The sequence below is a fragment of the Anabrus simplex genome, chromosome 4 (genome assembly GCF_040414725.1).
Source record: "Anabrus simplex isolate iqAnaSimp1 chromosome 4, ASM4041472v1, whole genome shotgun sequence".
Lineage (NCBI taxonomy): Eukaryota > Metazoa > Arthropoda > Insecta > Orthoptera > Tettigoniidae > Anabrus > Anabrus simplex.
The window spans coordinates 325,664,424-325,689,757 of record NC_090268.1 but is presented as its reverse complement, the minus strand read 5'-3'; the positions used below and the strand labels follow the sequence as shown (position 1 = coordinate 325,689,757).

The 25,334-nt window shown below is 40.5% G+C and overlaps 1 protein-coding gene across 11 annotated transcripts in view; it reads right to left on the bottom strand.

Annotated features, from left to right (window-relative positions):
* The window catches only part of LOC136871947 (uncharacterized), a 561,695-nt gene that overhangs the window by 130,791 nt on the left and 405,570 nt on the right, over positions 1 to 25,334 (bottom strand). For 8 of the 11 annotated variants that reach the window (XR_011018048.1, XM_068227265.1, XM_068227270.1 and 5 more), the window contains one exon: positions 20,570 to 20,685. Coding sequence is in view for 9 of the 11 variants with exons in the window: in XM_068227270.1 (XP_068083371.1) it covers positions 20,570 to 20,664 (95 nt within the window). In the remaining 2 variants the exon portion in view is untranslated. Of the gene's footprint in view, positions 1 to 20,569; positions 20,686 to 23,934; positions 24,007 to 25,334 lie in introns of those variants that run through there. The other 3 variants (XM_068227264.1, XM_068227269.1, XR_011018049.1) reach the window with 2 other exon arrangements.

Genomic DNA, 25,334 nt, shown 5'->3' with positions numbered 1-25,334 from the left:
TTAATTAACTCTTAAGATGGGTAACATAAGAATACAGTTAAGTTTTTTGGTCCTAATCTATCTAATATGAAAAATGTCAAAAACTAAAATGGATCTTCTTTTTGGTAAAGAGGATTACATATCGGGGTTTATGTGACCCCTATATGATATTAAGTTCTTGACGTACCGTGTCTGGTGACAGGATGTGTCGTCAACAATAAGTGGAGATTTGAACTGATTGTTGCTTGTAGGTTGGTCAAGATTGAAAATATAAATTTAAATTAAATGTGTTTTAACTTGGCAGTTCTATTCCGGTTAACTTAAAATGTTCAAAATAAAAATAAAATGAAACGGATCTTCTTTTTTTATCATAAGTCTTGAGAAAGGGTGATATTAGAACTGGGGCTTATTTGACCCACGATTTTCATTTTCATCTTCTTGACGTAACTAATATTTCAATGTGTTGTCATGCACAAGTGGAGATTTAAAAAAGCCGATTGTTGTAGGTAGACTGGTCAAGAACGTTGTGAATGAAACTGTTAGCGTCTTGACTTTGGGTCTCATGTAACGTCAAGGAATTGACAAGAGTACAATATTAAGCTGTTTCATAGTTTTAGGCTGCTGCTTAATTGAGAAGGAACATCCTAGATACTTGATACAGTCTTGTGTGAAAAATTGTTCCCGTTGATGTGTTGCTTGGTCTTTGGGAGGGATCTTAAGAATATTTGTTCAATTAATACTAGATGGACCTGTCTGTTCCGGCAGCGCCTGTCTTATCACCATTTCTACTCCTTCACTTCACTTCACTTCACTTCACTGCACGACCAAGATCTCATATGCATAGCGATAGCGCAAGCAGTCGGCTCATACTGTTCTGGCTACCCCACTCGTCCACACTGAGCACGAACAGAGCACGTGCTCACTTTGAGGTACCGACAACATTCGGATCGGTCTGAGGCATGCGGCTCCATTCGGTTCGCCCTGTACTCAACTGAGCAAAACTGGCCAAATGCATGCTCATTCAGGGCGAATGCTCAAGTGTATACGCGGCTTAAGAGAAAAAGAGAATCGTTACTCTTTGCTGTCACTTCGAAATCGTGGCAGAAATATCGTAAGAGTAAATTAAGGAAGAGGTTAGATTTAGAAGAAAGCAAGACGCTGAAGGCCATGGAAAGACAAAAGAAGGAACAGAAAGAAGAAGCAATGGAATTAAAAAGTATGGCTAAGAAGACAGCAAACGGAAGAAGCAGCGTGAAATAATTTCTGCGTAGGAAGAATAAGAAGAATGAATTCCTTGAGAAAGCAATATTCACGATGTAAGCTTCCATCTCACTAACGAGTCAGAAACTGAAGATTTAGGAGAAACGTCGGTTAGGCCTAAGTGACAACAAGTTCATTAAGACTTCGCCTCGCCCAGATGATGATATCATAATCCAAGAAGGTATTTTTCTTATATACCTAAGTAAAAAATTAAGAAATATTTAAAATACATTCTCCAAATAACAGAGGTTATAGATGAAGATTGTGCTACAGCAATTATTCTCAATCCCCTCAATCGTTTGAGGAATGTATTCATTAAAAATATTTCCGAAAATGATTACCTTCAAATTCTACCTAAACCATTAACCTTTGGCAAGACAGGCTCAACAATTCATTACCATTCTCCTCGTTCAGTGGAAGTGGATTGGTAGATCATATATTCGCTGAAATATGTAACAGTAGAAAGGATATTTCTAGGCAAAGAATTTGTTTATGTGTTTTACCACCAACTGTTCTCCAGTTAGGAATGGTTTATTTTTTTTAACTTCACAAAATTGTTTTCTTAAGCGATTTATTTATTCAGTAATAACTTAATATTTACCTCTGTGCTTGATTTAGTTAATCTGCTCGTGATGTGATGAATAAAATTCCGAAGTAAGGTGTGGTACAGAGGATGCTGTTGTGTGTTATGTAAGATTGTTTTCAAAACAGTAACTCTTGCAAATTTAAGAGTTAAGCCCAACTCTCAGATATCATTACGTTATTATGATACAACTGAATAATTTTTATTTTATTTTATTATTAACGGAATGTTGTTTATTTCATGTTCTTAATTATATTCCTACGCCGAATTTGCTAATAAGGATGATGCTGTTGCACGTAGTTATAATTTTCTTAACTGTTAACTCTTGGTAATTTTAAATTTTTAGCATGTCATTGACTGGGTAAGTTTTCACATTTGAAACAAAGAAAAATATCCAGTTAACTGCTAACGGTATAGTTAAAACAAATATATCCTAGATAAGGAAAGGACTGTACATTATATTCACAGCATCAAAGAAAGTTCAAACGAATAGAATAAATGGAAGTAGAATTAAATAAAGTATAACTTCCCCTTAAGAGTGTCAATGACTGGTGCTTCTACCCATAGTAGTTACAGTGATCCTCGTGAGGTACTCTCACCCCATAAACACAGTAATTAAAACTAAGAGGTCTGTTCCTCTTTGTGAAAATTACAACCCCCGCTTTTTTATCATTTCAGGATCAGTTCATGCTTCACTTACTCTAATTTTCTGAGTTCTCTTTTCTATAAATTTAGTCAACCATTTAACCACTCTTTCGTCTAGACTAATAGCCTTCATTTTTGTCGGCAGTATCCCATGATCTATCCTATCAAAAGCCAAGCCGATGATCTTAGATGTTAGGCCCCTTTAAACAAGCATCATTATCATCATTAACATTTCAGATACGGCAGTATATTCCAACCCATTGCCTTTAGTATACCCCAGAAATCTTATCAATCCCAGCTGCTTTTCTAGCTTAAAACCATTGTATATTTATTATCATAGGTGAATTTCAGCACTTCTCCAGTATTAGTCACATCTTCTGTCTGCACATTGTCTTTATATTCAACCATTTTTAAATACTGCAGATTGAATACTTTTTCCTTCTCTAAGTGCTCACATATGTACTCCCCTTGTCCATTAATAATATCTGGAATGTCCTTCCTGGAACCAATTTCAACCTTAAACTACCTATACATACTTTTCCCCTAAAATTCATATGACTGCCAAATTATATCTGCCATCATGTTATCCTTCGCTGACTTACTTCCTAAATTCAATTCCCCAATAATTTCTTTCAATCTCTCCTTAATTCCACAACCATTCCTAACTCTATTTCTTTCTAACCTTCAATTAATCTCTATTTCTCTACTATAAATAGTGGATCTTACTCATTCCTTACTAACTTTAAAGGTAAATAGATACCTGTTTTCATTTCTTAAAAAATCATTCTATATGCTGTTTATATTTTTATTTTCACCGAGCGAGTTGACCATGCAGTTAGGGGCGTGCAGCTGGAAGTTTGCGTTCGGGAGATAGTGGGTTCGAACCTCACTGTCGGCACCCTGAAGATAGTTTTCCGTGGTTTCCAATTTTCACACCAGGCAAATGCTGGGACTGTACCTTAATTAAGGCCACGGCCGCTTCCTTCCAACTCCTTGCCTTTCATATCCCATCGTTGCCATAAGACCTATCTGTGTCGGTGCCGACGTAAAGCCAATTGTAAAAAATATATATTTACCATTTTCCACTTATACTTTTTCTTTAAATTCCACAATGCCTCTCTTTATGCCATCTATCACTTCAGTTTCTGTATAGAGTTTTAACCACGCCTAAAATACGTTTCCCTCTAATGGGTTACATCACCTTTGATTCCAATCCTTCTCATTAACTTTTTAAAATCATTTGTTGGTCATGTTTTCTGTCATTCGCATTACCTTCCCAGTTAACATTTGGAAAAATCAGATTGCCTGCGACAATAACGCTGCCATTCTTGTCGCTCCCCACGTAGCTGATTGTCTTATCAAATAACTCCGCACCAGCGTCAGCACCACCCTTTCCAGGTCTGTACACCCCTATTTTCTCTAGAGATGAGCCTTACACCTAGAGTTTCATATTTATCATCCTTAACTTTTTCGTAGCTTACAAATTCCTCTTTCACCAGTATGGATCCTACCCCACCTACCGTTCCCATCCTGTCTCTACGATAAGCCCTTCAGTTATTTTTGAAAATTTCCGCATCCATAATATTACTTCTGAGCTACGATTCAACTCCTATTACAATATCTTGTAAATATCCATTAAATTACTTAATTCTATTCCTTTCGGTACAATACTTCTACATTTTACCACTAACAATCTTTTAATCTTATTTGACTACCAGCTCCCTACACTCTCATCACCGTTCCCTAGTCCATCCCGTTTCCCTGAACGCATCTCCCTATAATTCTTACCATTTCGGTTCAGGTGGAGGCCAAGAAAAAGTGTGAATATCACAAGACTGACATAACGAAACATGTAAGTGAATAAATAAATACTACATGCAATAAATACGACTAAATCATGCCTAACAAACAGCTTTGCCTAAATGAGCACTTATAAAAGTATTAAAAGAAAATTGTTAGAAAATAAAAAGTAATGTGAGTATATAGGCACATCTCTATTTAGAGATTAAATTTAGATATTGGAGAAATAACAGTAACCTTATTATTTAACATCTCTACTGTCACAATAATTTTATGAAGATCGGATAACCAATTATTTCAAATATAATTCAATAAATGCACATTGTCAAACAGAAGAAAAGAGAGCCTTCGAAGGATAGGCTGGATTAGGAACCCAGTATTTAAAATGCCGCCGCTTACAAGCTTAGACATTTTCCTACTGGTTCACTGAAAGCGAGGTTCATTTATTAGTTCGAGAACAACTACTGTTAGCTTCAGTAGTGACTCAGAATTCATGCTTTTTACTGGGAAGGGACCTATGGCAGCCTTGTAATTTGAATGTAAGGGTGAAAATATGGAGACCTGCTTCGGACCCCGATTCATTTTTTATAATAATAATAATAATAATAATAATAATAATAATAATAATAATAATAATAATAATAATAATAATAATAATAATAATAATAATAATAATAATAATCTATATATTAAAAGAATTTATGAAATCTAAAGTCAGTTAGTCCGGCCATTCTAACCGGTCAATTTCCTTCATTATTTTAACACTTAGAGGTATTCATGCACAGATTTGTCATCAGATACCGGTACTATAAATCACTTAACTTCCGCCTTCCTCAAATTATTTCATTTTTCAATTTTTTGTATCTTTGAAGCAATCATACCTTTGGTTCTAACTGAGGTATGCAGTTCGTTTTGACCTAAGAACACTCAGTGGATCAAGCTCTTTCATTTCAGCTCTAAACTATTCAAATTGATTGATTCTGAGGAAAGTTATGAGTGCACATTCAATTTGACGTCTCATTTCTTCAACATTTTTTCTCATTGAAGCAATCATATCTTTCGTTCTAATTGAGGTACGAAGTTCGTTTTGGTCTAAAAACACTCATTGGATCAAGCGCGTTCTTTTGAGGTAATAACTACTTAAATTGGTAGATTCTGAGAAAAGTCATGAGTACATTTGTCTCCATGACGAAGATCTTTGAAGGACTTTTTAACAGTTCGGCGCGTAGTGTTGTTCCAAGGAACGTTTCACTCAATTTCTTTGTGTGATGTATTTTCAAGTGTTTTGTTGACATAATATTACATTCTATTACCACATCAGATCATGTGCTTTATTTCATTAACTCGAAACTTTGCAAATAGATCCGTGAGGATAGTAACGAACAACACCATACTTTGTGTATTGCGGGCGGAGCCAGAGGGAAACTGCTAGTAATAATAATAATAATCGCCGGGCTGAGTGGCTCAGATAGTTGAGGCACTGGCCTTCTGACCTCAACTTGGCAGGTTTGATCCTGGCTCAGTCGGGTGGTATTTGAATAATAATAATAATAATAATAATAATAATAATAATAATAATAATAATAATAATAATAATAGTTTTAGTTTCCACTAACTCCTTTTTACAGTTTTCGGAGACGCCCGGGTGCCGAAATTTAGTCCCGTAGGAGTTCTTTAACGTGCCAGTAAATCTACCGACACGAGGATGACGTGTTTGAGGGCCTTCAAATACCACCGGACTGAGCCAGAATCGCACCTGCCAAGTTGGGATCAGAAGACCAGACCCTCAACCACCTGAGCCATACAGTCCGGCAATCCATTTTCGGCAATCCCTTTTCTCTTTCCCGCTTAATACATCAGTTTTATATTAGCGTAAATGTAATTCATGATTATTGTAACAAACTTGTCCTCAACATTCAAAACCTGAAGTTTAGAATTCTTAATTTTTTTTAGAAGATCCAGTACCACAACATTAAGATCCTATTCTACATAATAACTACCTAAAATATATCGGCACACGATAAGGCGATTTGTATTAACTGATAGACTACTGAATATGAGTAAAAAATAATAGCCGCTCGTATCAAAATCTCTGGCGAATACTGTACTTAAGATGAAACTGATAATAAATCCTATATTATTCCAAAGCAAATTTTATTTTTCCAATTAATCTTGCTACATCGATATCACTATTAAAAGTCAAGGCATCGTAAAACATTCATTAGGATATACATCCTATCGGAAGAGGAAATATGTTTATTGCAATTCGAAAGATGACTCGCCAAATTATACAGCTTACCACGTCTCCTATCACACCTTTCCTTCGCACTGCAGTATCCGCTTCACCGTCACGGTAGGCACATACAGCACACATTTTTTTTTAAATAAACATCTTCACATCGAAGTAACTCGACAATTCAGAACACGCACTCATTGACGGATACATGACCAACTGGATAGGTAGTTCCAGCCTTGTACACTTGACATTCCTACGGGGATGACGTCACAGTTTTAGTGCATTTTCAGGTAAGCATAAGTCTTGCCTCCATGATAGTTGCATGTTGTTATTTCAACAGTATTGAAGGTGTTAGTTGGTGTTTTCAAAGGATAATATTACGAAAAGTCATCAGTAAAATTATCCTTTTTGTTGTAGCCTAATTTGTGTTTACTACCACAACGTCGTGGATTGAGCAGCCTGATATTAACAAAGCAATGCTATGTTATGTGTCAAGTTCTGTGAAGCTACTAAATTGTCGTGAATTGCTGAGCGTGCTTAAAAATTTAGTACAGAATTCAATTGGGCATTTTTTCATATAGACTAAGAATTTTGAACGTTCTTGTATCGTTTATGCTGTCCTTTTTGATTGCGTAGTCCATCTTTCAGTTTGAAAACACGTCATTTGCTTTGGAAGGTGTGTGTTGGGCATATGGGTAATGTGGTAGACCCATCAGAGTTGATGTCTGATCATCATTGCCTCCATGTTCACGGTACTGGCTTCATCCAATCTCCGGGGCCTGCTATTTCTACTTTAAATATTATTCTAGTGCACAAGTTTTGCGAGGATGAGAGTTAATATCTTTCTGTAAAATTCTGATTTCTTTCACTCTTTGCATTTGTTAATATGGAATGTCTCGTAAGTTCACTCAGGCTCAGTTTGGGTCTGGAGTGTGAAAAATCATCATTAGACACACTCTGTGGTGGTCTCTACCTGCCACCAAAGTTTTAATGAAATGCCATTATTCTTAATTGTCATCTGTCCATAACCTGTCTCTATAACAGGGATGACCTTGTTGGATTCACGATTCTGAAAATATGAAGTGAAGCGACCGTCGTGTAGCATGCAAGAGTACCTGTCTGCATGTCTTTGTGTCCTAATGTCAACAATACACTTTCTTCACCTCAGCGTCGGAACGTACCAGGGGCGTATTCTCCTTGAATGCAAGGCATTCACTGCATGCGTTATGATAACACAAAGAACTGTCTGATGTACGATTTTAGGTTGTTTTAAGTCAAATATTAACGATTTCATCTCTCAGAAATTCAAAAGGTCCGCGCAACTGTACTAGTTCCCTTGCTTGACTACGTGTGGTGCTGGTGTAGTCTCACCGTCTACTCCTCTCTAGGAAGAAAGAGACAGCATGGCGGAGTTAATGATGCAAGGCATTCAATCTTAAAATTGCATTCGGTGGCAGACGTAGTTCTGAAACCCTCCGAACGATGTCGCTGCAATTGAAACTTGGTCAGAATTTGTCACCCCATACCCGTGCTACCCTCTGCCATCTGTTAGCAACTTGGAGAAAGTCGACATGTTACAGCGAACGGGACCCACAGGTTATCCCCCAGCGAGAACCCAACGTGACGAAACTGACCAATGCAACTGAGGTGACTTTCCTCCAGTGCTACAGTTGTGGCTAACTAGTGAGTTAATTCATTGTGTGTTTTGCTGATTAGTGAGTTCATTCTGTGTGTGCTGTTCCTGTGCTATTCGTCGTTTTCGGCCTTTCATTATATTTTGCGCTTATTGTGGTATTAACGATGGATGAGTCTAAAACGGATATAATTGTAAATCAGTTTACTGGCCGTTCGTTTGATGAAAAGATTCAAATAGTTCAAGCCGGGAGACCTCTACCTTCCCTCGTATATTTCTTCTTTACCGGGCGAGTTGGCCGTGCGTGTAGAGACGCGCGGCTGTGAGCTTGCATCCGGGAGATAGTAGGTTCGAATCCCACTATCGGCAGCCCTGAAGATGGTTTTCCGTGGTTTCCCATTTTCACACCAGGCAAATGCTGGGGCTGTACCTTAATTAAGGCCATGGCCTAGGCCTTTCCTATCCCATCGTCGCCATAAGGCCTATCTGTGTCGGTGCGACGTAAAGCCCGTAGCAAAAAAAATCTTCTTCTCCTTCTTCTTAATCTGCTTACGCTCCAGGGTTGGCTTTTCCCTCGGCTTTTCGGACTCAGCGAGGGATCCCACCTGTATCGCCTCAAGGGCAGTGTCATGGAGCTTCAGACTCTGCGTCGGGGACAAAACTGGGGAGGATGACCAGTACCTCGCCCAGGCGGCCTCACCTGCTATGCTGAACAGGGGCCTTGCGGGGGATGGGAATATTGGAAGGGATAGACAAGGAAGAGGGAAGGAAGTTAGGTACCATCCCGGAATTTGCCTGGAGAAGTGGGAAACCACGGAAAACCACTTCCAGAATGGCTGAGGTGGGAATCGAACCCACCTCTACTCATTTGACCTCCCGAGGCTGAGTGAACCCCGTTCCAGCCCTCGTACCACTTTTCAAATTTCGTGGCAGAGCCGGGAATCGAACCCGGGCCTCCGGGGGTGGCAGCTAATCACACTAACCACTACACCACAGAGGCGGACTCTCGTAAATTTAAAAATAGAAAACAAGAATTGTGTACGCACGTTCAATCCAAGAACTTACAGTAAAACTGTTTGGCTCGAGTTCACTTACATGTAATTAGGGTGAGTAGAATTGAAATTTACTTAATACATTGTGTTAACTGCATGGTTACTAGTTGCATGCCTCAGTGGAGATTCCAGGATACGCCACTGGAACGTACTAAAGTCAACTTGCACCATGGCACGATCAAACTCTGACACTGTCGTTCCGTAATAAGACCTGAAAAGGATTCGGGCGATATTTAACGAAGCGTGTATTGCTAACATTAGAACACACAACGGAATATAGACAAGTAAACGATGCGCTACGCGACGTCATTGTTTCAACCCGGTCATCCCTGGTCAATAGCGTAAAATTCTATGGAACGAGATATGGATCAGCACAAATCAACACAGAGGACATCAGTATGAAGTCATCCTGCCACGCCCGCCGGTAGCACCATAATTCTCTAACTGGCATACAAACAGAAGTCTAATCACTTCGCTTATACGTGCGCCGTTCACTCACGGATCTTTCACGAGCCACCTATTCAAGATTGGCGTCGCGAATTCCCTGTATTGTTCTTTTTATTTTTCTTCTTCGCGTCGCATAGCAGGTGCAGGATCCGCTCTTCGAGTTCTTAAACGCCATTTTTGCGCGGTCGTGGGCGTTAGTTAGCCACAATCCAACGTCTCTCATGTACGCTTTTTACTGTATCTCTCCAGCACGATTTGGTCGTCCAGATGGGCGGTCACTGTTTAGGTCCAAGTGGAAGGCGAGGTTGGCGACTGTGCCTGATGCTACACGTAGTAGAACATGGCCATACCATCGGAGCCGCCTTTTCTCCGTAATTGGCGCGATGCCCATTTGCTGCCGAACTGTGTCATTCCTGGTGTGGTTAAAAAAATTTCCACCGACCAGCTTTCCATCTCCATGGCGGGACGTTAGCATTGAGGGCTTTTGTTGGCCGGCTGCCATTCAGCTCCATACAGCGCAACTGGACGTCCTATTGCTCGATATATCTTTGACTTTAGCTGAAGATGCATTCTTTTGTCACAAATTACGCCAGTGACTTCCCTTCACCGCATCCGAGTCGCATTTATACTAGCATGCACTTCGTTTTTTATGTCGCAGTCACTCTGAAGGCGAGACCCAAGGTACCTGAAGCTTATCTGTCTTTGCTAAGCTCTCTCCTGTCATCACTTGGATTAGTTTCCAGGTATTCTGTCTTTCTGGTGCTCAAGCGGAGACCATATAGGGACAGGCGGTTGTTCCATTCTTCAACTTGGGAGTGCATTTGTGTTCGAGTGGTGTCTACGAGCGCGACATCGTCGGCGTATATTAGGGTCCAAGAAACACTCCGTTGCAGCCCCGAGTGATGATGTACCTGTGGCGACAATAGTGAGCCTTGGTCGACACCGAATTTCACAGGGAAGCTGTCCCAGGTGCCGGTGGCATAGCGTACCCGATAGGAAGTGTTCGAATATAATATTCTGAACCAGATCATATACCTGTAGCTGCTCCAGGTACGCAATCCCCTGTCGGTGGGGGCAGTAGAATAACACCCACGGTATCCCCTGCCTGTCGTAAGAAGCGAGGGTTGGTGACCACGGGGCCCTTAGGTGAGTTCTGCAATTGGTTCCACTTATTTGTGCCAGGCTCCTCACTTTCATCCATCCTAACTGGCCTCCCTTGGTCAACTCTTATTCTTTTCCGATCCGGACGGAATTAGGTTGCGAGGCCTAGGGAGTCCTTTATTTTCACGCCCTTCGTGGCCCTTCTCTTCTTTTGACCGATATCTTCATTTTCATCTTCATTTTTCGAAGTGTCGGATCCCTTCCATTTTGTCTCTCTGATTAGTGTAATAGAGGATAGTTGCCTAGTTGTACTTCCTCTTAAAACAATAATCACCACCACCACTACCACCAGGTAAGCCAGGGTCGCGAAATGCAAACCAGATCAACTGATGCGGAACACGAAATCGAGGAAGGTAATATACTAATTTCTCTCGATGTCTCTGCGAAGATAGTGCCAGTTGTTCCAACTTCCGAAACGAAGCTGCACTGGGTGGTACTCATTCCGACAATTTCAATAAATTATATAAGTTAAGTGCATTAATAAATCTTGTCAAATCTAGTGTGTAGCTGATTGTAAGGCCAACAAGGCTTATGTATGTATGTATGTATGTATGTATGTAAGTAACAGGGTGAGTTAGCCGTGCGGTTAGGGGCACGCAGCGTGAGCTCGCATCCGGGAGATAGTGGGTTCAAACCCCACTGTCGGCAGCCCTGAGGATGGTTTTCCGTGGTTTCCCATTTTCACACCAGGCAAATGCTGGGGCTGTACCTCAATTAAAGCCACGGCCGCTTCCTTCCCATCTTCCCATTCCTAGGCCTTTCCTGTCCCATCGTCGCCATAAGACCTATCTGTGTCGGTGCGACGTACAGCAAATAGCAAAAAAAAAAAAAAAAAAAAAAAAGATGTATGTATGTGTATGTATGTCTAGTCCTTGTCCCGTTCTCTACAGTGTAGAGTACGAAACGAGATTAATCTTCGTAGCGAGATCCCCCTGTGGGTGGGGGTGGTAGAATACACCAACGGTATCCCCAGCCTGTCGTAAGAGGCGACTAAAAGAGGCCCCAGGGGCTCTCAACTTGGAACCACGGTGCCTTTAGCTGAGTCCTGTCATTGCTTCCACTTACTTGTGCCAGGTTCCTCACTTTCATCTATCCTATCCGACCTCCGTTGGTCAACTCTTGTTCTTTTCCGACCCCGACGCTATTAGGTTTGCGAGGGCTACGGAGTCTTTCATTTTCACGCCCTTCGTGGCCCTTGTCTTTCTTTGGCCGATACCTTCATTTTTCGAAGTGTAAGAACCCTTCCATATTTTCTCTCTGATTAGTGTTATATAGAGGATGGTTGCCTAGTTGTACTTCCTCTTAAAACAATAATCACCACCACCACCACCACCACCACTGTAGCGAGACATTTTTTACGACTGGATACCCTGTCAACCTCATCAGAGAAGTTAAGGAGATGAAATGAATGACATGATATAGACCTATGATAGAAGTGAGACGATGAAACCTGGTGCCGGCACATAGCCTACTCCTGTCGAATAGCACCAAGGGGTCTGCCCCATCCGAAGAACGAGTCACTAACAGCGTCAAATGCCCTCTCTCCATGTGAACAATGCGGGGAGATTTGGAACTGAATTCAAGCTTTTGGCACGCAACCTAGTGATTAGACATTGTATATTACCATCTGTCCTACCTTGCCGGCCAACATTCTGTTGATAAATATTTTTTCGTCCAACGGGACTCGAACCTGCTAACCACCGTGTCAGACCATATAGAGTTGATGCCTTAATGATCATGGCCACCAAGTAGACTCCTAAAGCCATTGAATAAACTAAAAAATCTATTTACTTATGCAATTCCCGGAAACACGTCCAACAAAATGGCGGGTAAAAGCAAACAATGGCTCTTTTTAATGAACGTAAAGATTGTATAAATAAATATGATTAACTGGATTAAAGCCACTTATTTATTTGTTGGAAAGCTCGGATTTGTTTTTGCAATAAATAAATGTCTTTAATCGAGTTAATCATATTTATGCATATATTTTAATTGCTCCTTAACATGGAAGAAGCCGTCCAACTATGATACTATACATGTCAGTGCATATCGAGCATATGATATAAACTGAGGCTGTTTATGAATTACTTTACAATCAATGATAGAGCTGCTTTTACTCAGTTAATAACGTTAAATTAAATGTGTTCTAAGCAACACCGTCTCGATCCTCTTATACTGGCTGCTCTATGCCACTAGTTTAACACAGCAAGGCACGAATACCAATGTTTTTTCAAGTTGCCGTGAGAATGCAGTCATAGAAGCACAATCTTCGCTGTCAGTGTGGGTGTTGCATTGGGTTCTTGATGCCTTTACTGTATGTGTGTGAAGAGCTGAGTTATTTCGTATAAGTAAACGTGCCTACTCACTTCCCTTTGTACAAGTGCTATTTTGTACAGAACTGTGAAATGAATTAATCATGTTACGCTTATAGATATTGTATTTTTAAAGTTGTGCAAGTAATATTTTTGTGTTGAACTGAGACGGCATATCCCCCACCCCCACCGAAATATTCAATTGTTATGTACAAATTTGCAGATCTCTGCAAGGTGGTAGTTCGTGTAGCCAGAAGAGATATGATTCCATGGAATACTCTCTAGGAAGGAATTAAGAGAAAAGTGACTGTCGACTATATCTAAGCAAGTTCCTAATAAAAAAAAAGAATAAAAACGCAGATGGATGCCCTCACATTACTCTCGCGTATATAGCATTCATTTTCGCAATACAAATTCTCAGAAAGCAAAATTAAAGATTTTGTTCGAATCTCACTGTCGGCAGCCCTGAAGATGGTTTTCCATGGTTTCTCATTTTCACACCAAATGCTGGGGCTGTGCCTTAATTAAGGTCACGGCCACTTGCTCCCCAATCTTTCTCATCCTTTCGTCGCCACAAACCTTCTACGAGTTCATGCGACTTTAGCAATTTAAAAATATATATATATATATATATATTAAAGCCAAGCGTCATGCAACTTATTTCCCCTCAATATACGAGTTATCTACAGTCCCAGCAGGTTAAAGCTCGTAAGGAATGTGCAATCTGTGTAACAAGCATCGATTTGATTGTCCGTGATGACAGCATTCATAAGCATTTTTCGCATTATACTAATAATAGCTTCAACTGGGCATCTAAGTCAAGACTCTTACTTGGAAATCAAAGAACCAAATACAGTTAAGACTTTTACTTTCCCAGGTCGGCGTCGATGATTGCAGAATAGGCTTCGGCCCACAAGTGGCCACGGCTGGTCCGTAGTACGACAGCTCTGCACTCCGACCGACCAACCGAGCAAAGGAGGGCTGGTCATGGCTCCACCGTGGCTCTATATCTCTGCATTCGGGAGACGGGGAGGGGCTGTTCCACACCGTCGGGTGTCCTGAGAATGGTTTTGCATGGTTTTCCATTCTCCTGCACTAAGACAAATAACGGTACTGTTCCTGGTATAGGCCACGGCCGCCAACACCCTCACTTTCTCCACGCATCTCCATCACCACTACAAATATCCTGGCTTGAGAGACGGCGACGGCATCTAAGAGGCCCGGTTTCCACTTCAGATGAGGAATGAAAATAATTTAGTACTAGTTCCCCAGATGGCGGTAAGTATGAAAACCAGGCGACTACTCTGTGGAATGAGGGCTTTGTCCGTGAACTTCACAAAGTGAAATTGGAATTCAAGTGGATATCCTTAATGCAAATACTGTAGTTCCACTCACCACAGAGGACAAATTAACAAGCTTCGAACCGAGCTCGATATCTGCAGTCGCTTAAGTGTGGCCATATCCAGTATTCGGGAGATAGAGGGTTCGAACCCCACTGTCGGCAGCCCTGACAAGGTTTCCCCATGGTTTCCCATTTTCACACCAGGCAAATGATGGGGATGCACCTTAATTAAGGCCACGGCCGCTTCCTTCCCACGCCTAGCCCTTTCCTGTCCCATCGATGCCATAAGACCTATCTGTGTCGGTGCGACATAAAGCAATTTGTAAATTGTTAAAAAAATAATAATAAAGCTTTGATGTCAAATATTTAGACTTCATAGGGTGGCAAACATGAGAAATGAACTGAAAACTTTGCACGAAAGACTAGATAAAAATCCTGAATTTGACAAAATCAATGCTATATAAAATGCCGCTGATAAAAGAAATCAAAAGGCTGTTTTTTTTATTTATCAGATAAATAATTTTGGGAAGATTAAACTAGAATGGTCAGAGCTGAGTATTAGGTATTTCGTGGCGTGGGGATTAGTGTCTCCTGAAGGATACGAGCATCAAGGACTTTCAAAATTATTGTCAGCCCCTTCGCACAGCATTTTAGATTGGTGTATAAGAAATATGGAATGTGATATCGGAATACTGGTACCCCTTTTAACAAGAACTAGGCTTACAACAAAACTGAAAACGTACAACCAATGGAGAAACTTGTCTGTTGTGCCTGATGAAATGGCTCTTGAAGAAAGATAAAATATGACAGAACTAGTGATACATTTTATGTAGTAGTCGGTGAGAGAGGGTATATGATTAGTGCATAGGTAAATGCTTCACATTAGCGGTTAAGTTAGGTACAGTACTCTATTTTGTCGTGAATGGACTCTCAAAAAACTTCACTGTCGTTGCAACCTACTTTCTAGTGTGGAATTTGCCAAGGTCCGAGCTTTTCTAGGAAGACAGCTGGAGCACTCTTTTCACTATGACCTCTGCCTTTGACTATACATTCACCTCCTTCAAAATGAAGTTTTCCACGTCCTCAAACAGAAGATTTTCTGGAGATTCCGTTCAAGCTCTTGTCAGCTGTGTGAGAATGGCAGGAGGAAGCAGTAACATTACTGACGCAAGAACATCAGCATAAATGATATCCAACGGACAGTAAAGTCGGTACTCATGCTTCATTCTAAAGCATCCTATGTAAATGACCATACTGAATTTTGCAGCGAAATCTTGCCAACCGAAAGTGCGAAAACCTACACAGAGATTTGAAAGTGACGAAATGGTTCTCCCAGATCACGCCTTGATTCTTTTGGACAACCTCATATGTCCAAAAGATAATGTCCCAGTCGATCGCCCTAGCTTCCGGGTACGTGGTTCGTAGAGGATGGAGTGTGACATTTTCGTCAGCAACATCTCACTGTCTTTGACACCACTAGTGGAACTGATTATGCATTAGGGCAATCGAAAGAGTGGCTGCGCGGTTTGGGTTCGAACCCTACTGTCAGCAGCCCCGAAAATGGTTTTTCCGTCTTTTCGAACGGTTACACCAGGCAAGTACAGAGGGTGTGTTTATTAAGGCCACGGCCGCTTCTTTCCCACTCCTAGCGCTTTACTATCCCATCGTCGCCATATCTATATAAGTTATATAAAATAAGAGTTTTGTCTGTACATTGCTCAGAATTTTAAAAGGATGGTATTTCTGTATCAGTCGTGCCCACAGTAACAAGGAAACGCACTTTTTACTTTTCTGTAATGTCTGTCTGTCTGTCTGTCTGTCTGTCTGTCTGTCTGTCTGTCTGTCTGTCTGTCTGTCTGTCTGTCTGTCTGTCTGTCTGTCTGTCTGTCTGTCTGTCTGTCTGTACACGCATCACGAGAAAACGGCTGAAGAGAATTTAATAAAAATCGGTATACAAAGTCGGGTAATAAGTCGCTACAATCTAGGCCATAAATAATTTTATTCACGCTGATTGAAATGGTAGTTTAGGGGAAGGCCTAAAATTTTACTCTCAAATATTTATGTTATTAGTGACCATATCTTAATGAAAATCGGTACACAAGGTCATAGAATAAGTCGTTATAATCTAGGCCATAATTAATTTTACTCACGCTGAGTGAAATGGTAGTTATGGGGAAGGCCTGAAATTTAATTCTCAAATCTTTGTTATTAATGGTCGTATCTTAATGAAAATCGGCAGGGGAAGTCAAGGAATAAGTCGCTACAATCTGGGCTATAAATAATTGTATTCACGCTGAGAAAAATGGTAGTTTAGGGGAATGCCTAAAATGGAATTCTCAAATATGTACGTTATTACTGGTCCTATCATAATGAAAATGGCTGTGCAAAGTCGGGGAATACGTCGCTACAATCTAGGCCATAAATAATTTTATTCACGCGAATGAAATGGTAGTTTAGGGGTAGGCCCAAAATTTAATTCCCAAATAATTATGTTATTAGTGGTCGTATAGATAAATACTGCATAACTAAAGTTGTATAGTATTATATTTCCGATCATTTATGTCTTACACATTGTTACCATAACGGATATGATCAGAGATATTCATGAATTTGGATGATTCTTCCTAAGTCCTTATCAGCGCCGAGTCACGAGAAAATGGGTAGGCAGGATGTAATGAAAATCAGTATGTAAAGTCGGAGAATAAGGAACTACAATCTACGCTATTTATAGCGTATTTATTTATAATTTTATAAGCTGCCCTAAGATCACAGAGTCGAAAGAAAACTAAATGTGAAGGCCTACAATATAGAAAGCTCATAAAACTGATCAACAATAACATTACATTGACCATTGTTTGTTGTGATGTGCTTTGTTTTCTGTTGCCACTCATCTCCGATAGATTGGATTACTGCTGCTCTCGAGTATTTTTTAAAATTTGCCTTACGTCGCACCGACACAGTTATATCTTATGACTACAATGGGATAGGAAAGGGCTATGCCTGTGAAGGAAGTGGCCTTGGATTTTTTAAAATACTATTTGTTCGGGACGTCAACCTATAGAGATATTTTGCCCCTACTTGCACCATATGTTTTGAACCTGTGTGTAATTGGAATTGTGGAAGTGCAGAGTGTTGAATGTGAGAAAAGTAACGTTAAGGACGGCACAAACACCCAGTCCCGAGGCCAGGGATATTAATCATTTACAATTTAAAACCCCTGACCCGGCCGGGAATCGAATCCGGGGCTGCCGGACGACAGGCGGACACGTTGCCCCTACACAGCGGGGCCGGGTGGCCTTAATTTAGGTGTAGCCCCAGCATTTGCCTGGTGTGAAAATGGGAATCCACGGAATAACATCTTCAAAGCTATCGACAGTGGGGTTCGAATCCACTACCTCCCGCATGCAAGCTCACAGCTGCACGCCCCTAACCACACGGCCAACTTGCCCAGTCGTACGAGTGTAACAATCTGCCTAAATATTGGCGGGAAGTAGCTGGGTAGTTGGGTAACTTTCTTCCTTAGCATGCCATTCCTCTGTTTCATAAATTTTCTGATACTACTGGTACGTAACACACCGGTTCATCGTAGCGTTCGAGCTATTCAATCCCTACTCTGAGGCACTGATTGGAATGAGAAGTGTGCATATTTAACGGAATAATGGTAGAGAAGTATTCACGGCTGTCTGCGGCCTGGTCATTCCAGTTCTGGAAATTTGGACTGTTAGAACGACACCGTAGTACTTACTGTTCGTTAAAAATGAGAAAATGTGCAGTTTTTCATTTGATCGAGTATTTTATATGATAATATTGCTTTTAATCGCTGCATTCCTACTGACGTGTTTGTAATGACCCATATTGACTTCAGTTAAGAAAACCACAAAGTCAGTCTTTTTGAGAATCCCGTAGCGAAACACGGGTACATCAGGTAGTAAGATCTAAATTATCTGTGTCGGTGCGATGTAAAACAAATTGTTAAAAACACACACATCAGGACAGAAGAGGACCTCGATACCCAAAAGCTTGTTTTGTTGCTCTAATTAAGCGTTTGTTGCGGAAGTTTGTTGAAGTTGCTGTCTCTTTTGTCGGAAGTCCGGAATTCCTCCAAATATACGAGCGTAATACGACTTGCTATTACTTCCCTTTCAGAATGTGTTCTGTTACAGTGTGACGTCAAAGAACATCAGCAAACTGTTAGCGATATTATTCTAACCAAGCTCGTAAAACCTCTATTTTGATATTAGAATCAATCAATCAATCAATCAATCAATACTGATCTGCATTTAGGGCAGTCGCCCAGGTGGCAGATTTCCTATCTGTTGTTTTCCTAGCCTTTTCCTAAATGATTTCAAAGAAACTGGAAATTTATTGAACGTCTCCCTTGGTAAGATATTCAAATCCCTAACTCCCCTTCCAATAAATGAATATTTGCCCCAGTTTGCCCTCTTGAATTCCAACTTTATCTTCATATTGTGATCTTTCCTACTTTTATAAAGTCCACTCAAACTTATTCGTCTACTAATGTCATTCCACGCCATCTCTCCGCTGACAGCTCGGAACATACCACTTAGTCGAGCAGCTCTTCTTCTTTCTCTCAATTCTTCCCAACCCAAACATTGCAACATTTTTGTAATGCTACTCTTTTGTCGGAAATCACCCAGAACAAATCGAGCTGCTTTTCTTTGGATTTTTTCCAGTTCTTGAATCAGGTAATCCTGGTGGTGGTCCCATACACAGGAACCATACTCTAGTTGGGGTCTTACCAGAGACTTATATGCCCTCTCCTTTACATCCTTACTACAACCCCTAAACACCCTCATAACCATGTGCAGAGATCTGTAGCCTACCCTTTATTTACAATCCCATTTATGTGATTACATGTCTAATATAATCAGAAAGAATGCTTTCCCAAAGCTTACATACAATGCACGTCAAACTTACTGGTCTGTAATTTTCAGCGTTATGTCTATCACCCTTTCCTTTATACACAGGGCTTACTATAGCAACTCTCCATTCATCTGGTATAGCTCCTCCGACCAAACAATAATCAGATAAGTACTTCAGATATGGTACTATATCCCGACCCATTGTCGTTAGTATATCCCCAGAAATCTGATCAATTCCAGCCGCTTTTCTAGTTTTCAACTTTTGTATCTTATTGTAAATGTCATTGTTATCACACGTAAATTTTAATACTTATTTGGCCTTAGTCTGCTCCTCTATCTCGACATTATCCTTGTAACCAACAATCTTTACATACTGCTGACTGAATACTTCTGCCTTTTGAAGATCCTCACATACACACTCCCCTTGTTCATTAATTATTCCTGGAATGTCCTTCTTGGAACCTGTTTCTGCCTTAAAATACCTATACATACCCTTCCATTTTTCACTAAAATTTGTATGACTGCCAATTATGCTTGCCATCATATTATCCTTAGCTGCCTTCTTTGCTAGATTCAATTTTCTAGTAAGTTCCTTCAATTTCTCCTTACTTCCACAGCCATTTCTAACTCTATTTCTTTTCAGTCTGCACCTCCTTCTTAGTCTCTTTATTTCTCTGTTATAATAAGATGGGTCTTTACCATTTCTTACTACCCTTAAAGGTGCAAACCTGTTTTCGCATTCCTCAACAATTTCTTTAAACCCGTCCCAGAGTCTGTTTACATTTTTATTTACCGTTTTCCACCGATACGTTGGATAGAACACAAGAAGCCGCTAACACTCCCAGCTTTTGTCCAGGAAGATCTTTAAATTGCGAGATGAAGAGACCAACTACCAATTTATACAGGTACTATTACCGATATTTAATATTAATGATGTAATTAACGAGCTTCAATGAACATACGGCTATACTGCATACTGTTTTGAATGCCTTAAGAACATTGTGCGTCTATGCCTGCCTCTAGCGGAGAATTTTTGTTTCATCTTATTCGTAAAAGGCTTCGCATAGAGCAGGCAGTACGAAGATCGAGATGGCGATGGTTCTCAGATGTCAGCGCCAACGCAGATAATGAAAGTACTAAGATGCTCATCGTTTTTTTTCCCCCACCTCTTTGTGGTTTCTAAAACAAGGTTATAATGTGTGTTAGAAGTACAGAGTAGTGAATAAACTAAGTTACCTTCCAAACTTAGAAGTATACTGATGAGAAGAAGTGACAGCACAGCTAACGTCCACAGCAGGACGAAGGATTTCTTCCTCATCGTATGTTGTCATCGATATTTCGACTCCACGTTACTGTAAAAAGAACATGCAAGGGAATTGTGGTAAGACAGTAAAAATATGATTAAAATATAAAGTATTATACGAGAATTACGAGTAGTAATTGTAAGTAGTGTACAGAAGGAACTACTCGGGTATAGTGCGCATTGGTATCACCCAAATATCACTATAAAATTTGTCACAAATGGAACATAATAATTGCTTTTACACATATCAAGTGAAAAATCCCTGGCAAATTAAGAAATATTTGATTATGTTAATAATGTAAAAACACTTCTAGCTATGAAATATTGATGCATAGGCTACTATGAACACGCGTATTCTCCAAATATTTTAGTGTACTGCCGTTTTTCTGTAGTAAACTTACATAATTACTGCAGGAAATCAACCTTCGTTTCCACTACTAACCTGAGTTCAATGCATTTGTTTAGAGAAGGGCACTATCGACTGATAACTATCGAACTAGTCGATAGTTTAAACTATCGTAATAGTCGACTACTTAAAAAAAATAAGTCGACTGAATTCAGTCGCATTCCCGTCACGCATCTCTCCACGTTTCACTGTCCAGTGAGCACAAAACAAGTCGACTGAATTCAGTCGTACTCAAGTCACAGCGACATGGAAGCGAATGGAACTATCGGTTTATGGTCACTTCGGATACGTAATATATAATTATGTTAACTTCATATGTACCTTCGATATATGGCGATTTTCTCTTGTCGTTTATATGCTCTTTATTTCGTTGCATATTTGTTTATGTTAATTACGTTAAGCTCTATTCATACACAAGGCGACTAAGGACCTGAGTTCAATGCATTTGTAAAGTTTTTCATTTTTCGTACTGATAGAAATATCTGTTATCTAGGATAGTCTGCGTCATCGTTTGGCGTGATATATACTTCTCCTGTTTTAAAAAAAGAATTTGCAATCTGTATCTACTTCTGCAGGCATTTAGTAAGAAAGACTTACATCATCCAGGTACACTGCAGCCTCGCTTGATATAAAGAACTTTCCAACAGGTTGATTCCTTTCATCATACTGTACGGATTTTGTCAGCATAATTGGTTTACGAATACGATTTTCATTTCCTATACTTAAAACCATAGATGTGCTCTTGCGGTGAATGCTCGTAACTGCGGAGAAGTTCTTGATATAGTGCTCGTATTGTTGAGAGCAATAGTGAACATACAGGTAAACAATATCGTGCAAAATGTGTTGTTTTATTCTTTACCACCGCCGTCTCGATCCTCCTATACTGCCTGTTCTATGCGAGCCTCTTTTGCGACTACGCTGCGACAATTTTCTCCGCTAGATGGCAGACATAGACGCACAATGTTCTAAACTTCTTCTAACGACGACAGCCTACAAAACACTATGCAGTATGGTCATATGTTCACCGAAACTCGTAAATTACATCAGTAATATTAAATATCGGCAATATTACCTGTATGAAGTCGCGGTTGGCCTCTTAATGCACAATTTAAAGATTTTCCTGGAGGAAGGCTTGGAGTGGCACCGTACTTTTTGTGTTCTTGCTAACGCAATATCAAATAATAGAGATCTTACGAAGTTGGTTAGGATAATATCACTGACAGTTTGCTGATCTTCTTTGACCTCAAACTGTAACAAAACACTTTCTGAAAGTTTTTTTTTTTTTTTTTTTTTTTTTTGCTATTTGTTTTACGTCGCACCGACACAGATAGGTCTTATGGCGACGATGGGATGGAAAAGGCCTAGGAATGGGAAGGAAGCGGCCGTGGCCTTAATTAAGATGTGAAAATGAGAAACCGCGGAAAACCATCTTCAGGGCTGCCGACAGTGCGGTTCGAACCTACTATCTCCCGGATGCAAGCTCACAGCTGCGCGCTCCTAACCGCACAGCCAACTCGCCCGGTATTCTGAAAGGGAAGACGTCGCAACTCCTCGCATTACGCTCGTACGTTTGAAAGACTTCGACAATAGGGCACAGCAGCTTAAACGAACTCCTGCAGATGCTTCACCAGAGCAACAAAACAAGGTTTTAGGTATCGAACTCCTGCTCTGTCCTGATGCATATTCAGTTCCATTTAGCGGTGTCGAAGCTCTAGGCAGTGAGATGTTGCTGACGCAAATGTCACACTCCATCCTCCCTTCAACAACATGAACCTAGTACCCGCAAATTAGGATATGATTTCCTGTTTATAGTTTGATTGGAATATTATTGTCTGGATATCTGAGGTTGTCCAAAATGTCTAAACATGAAGACGTTTGTTTTGTGATTGTCCATCACAGTTCTTATCACAAGGAATCCACTACCCTCCACGGCTTTAATATCCTTCTGGAAAAATTCTGCAGCCTGTTTCCAGTCATTCGACCGGATCAGGAATGAAATAAATGAGGCCCCCATCTAGCAGCGAGGATAGGAATTGTGCCGGCTGCCGAAGCCTGTCGCACTCCTCCGGGGCAATGATTAATGAATGACAGATGAAATGAAATGATATTCGAGAGTGTTGCTGGAATGAAATATGACATGGAAAACCGGAGTATCCGAAGAAAAACCTGTCCCGCCTCCGCTTTGTCCAGCACAAATCTCACATGGAGTGACCGGGATTTGAAGTACAGAACCCAGCGGTGAGAGGCGGCGCGCTGCCGCCTGAGCCGCGGAGGCTCCATCACATTCTGAAATAAGGTGTAAAGGCACAGATGCGAAAGTAATCTGAGGATATCCAATTAGGCCTACTTCCTTTATTAGGTCCTTGCCTAGATAAAGCCGACAGCAGCTTTTCTCTTAATTCCCTTCTAGACGGTATTTCATGGAGTCGTATCTGGCTGTGAACCACCTTGCCGAGATTGGCAAAATGGTACACAACAGCTGAATATTTCGGGGAAAGATCTGAAGTTTCAGTTCTACGATAAATATACCTTGCACGAACGGAAAGAAACAAGTACCAACAACTTAAAATCAATTTTGAAATATCTATAAGCATAACATGATTAATTTATTTCACAGTTCTATACAAAATGTATCTTGTACGAACGGAAGTGACCAGACACGTTTACTCATTGTACGAAATAACTCAGGTTTTCACACACATTCATGCTCCATTAACACAGTGCTACACCCCCACTGACAGCGAAGATTGTGCGTCTACTGCTGCACTCTTACGGCGACTTGGAGAAATATTGGTAGTCGCGCCTTCCTGTGTTAAACTAGTGGCATAGAGCAGGCAGTATAAGAGGATCGAGACGGCGGTGTTCTTTACTAACTAGAGTAAGAGTAGTTACCCAGAAGGACTGGTGTCAGAACTGCTCAGTCCCTGAAATGAACAGTTCTTTGGGAGCAGTTCTTTTAGTTCCTACTCTTCTCCCTCAGTAACTTCGCCCGCTAGAGTCCCAGGCGGCTGGGCTGCCAAAACATGGTCCGTGACCAGCACGTGCTTCGCACCACAGCAGCCGAATATACCTTTAAAAATTAGCGATCATGATTGTTTTAAAGGGCATAGCAATTAGGTTACTGACAACAAAATTATTAATAGTTGGATTTTCAGTGTATTTCCTTTAAATATCTACAGAAACAATGTTACAATACCTCTGAAATTTGGCCATCAGTCACAAAATAAGATCACGAACCGTGGTATTAATTTCACTTGCAAGTGGGGGTTTGAAAAAGGATTTGGAAGGAATCAGCCATGGTTTTTGAAGAAGGTACTATTCTAGCATGCTCCTCGAGGGAAAGGGGAAAACTACAGAAAACCGTTAGAGAACAGCCGATGGAGAGATTCAAACCCACAGCGCTTCTCGAGTCCGGGTTACAAGCAAGCAGTGCTTACCGTCATGCTACACCGGTCGGCGATAAACTATGAGTTCATTGATTCCATATTATTAATATTTTGATTAAGAAACTTGAGCTATGATTTCAAACTCTCTAAATATCACATTACGTGCGTTTGAATTAGGCCTACTTTAGCTTTGAGTACTTTACATCACGAACACAAAAATGTAAAAAATTGTGTCGATAAATTTAGGCCAAGTTTTATTGTTTCCCTATTGATGTTTCGTATTGCAATCCATCTACCGACACTAGTAAATTTTCATTTCACTAGAAAGTTTCCTCAGCGCACTCCTGTAGAAGGGTTTCGGACCAACCTTCTGGTTAGTCTTACTCCAACTCCTACTCCTAGTCCCATCACGTCCCGCTCAATTCGCATACAAGCCTCTCATCGGTCGGTTGGGACTAACAGAACTACAGCTACATAGCTAGTCTCCTGACACGAAAATGTAAAAGATCATGTCGATATTTAGGAGCTACATAAATGTACGCCAAGTTTTATGGTTTCGCAACTGGCATCACATAATACAATCAATCAACACAAGTAAACTTCCCTTTCGCTGATCACTGCCCAACCTTCTGTTCTGATTAGTCTTACTCCTACTCTTAGTTCCACCATGTCCCGCTCACATCACATGCAAGTGTCTCATTGGTCGGTTGGGACTTAAAGAACTACAACTCCATAGCTAGTCCTTCCTTGAAGACTTACGCATCCCGAGGAGCAGTTCAGTCAGGAACGACACATCTCTATTACTAACCATCCACCACTCGCGCTTGTTGGGTATCTTTCGCCTAACCTATTAGTTGTTCATTTTCCATTGTATTAACCGGTTTTTTTTTCAAATTTTGCACCATT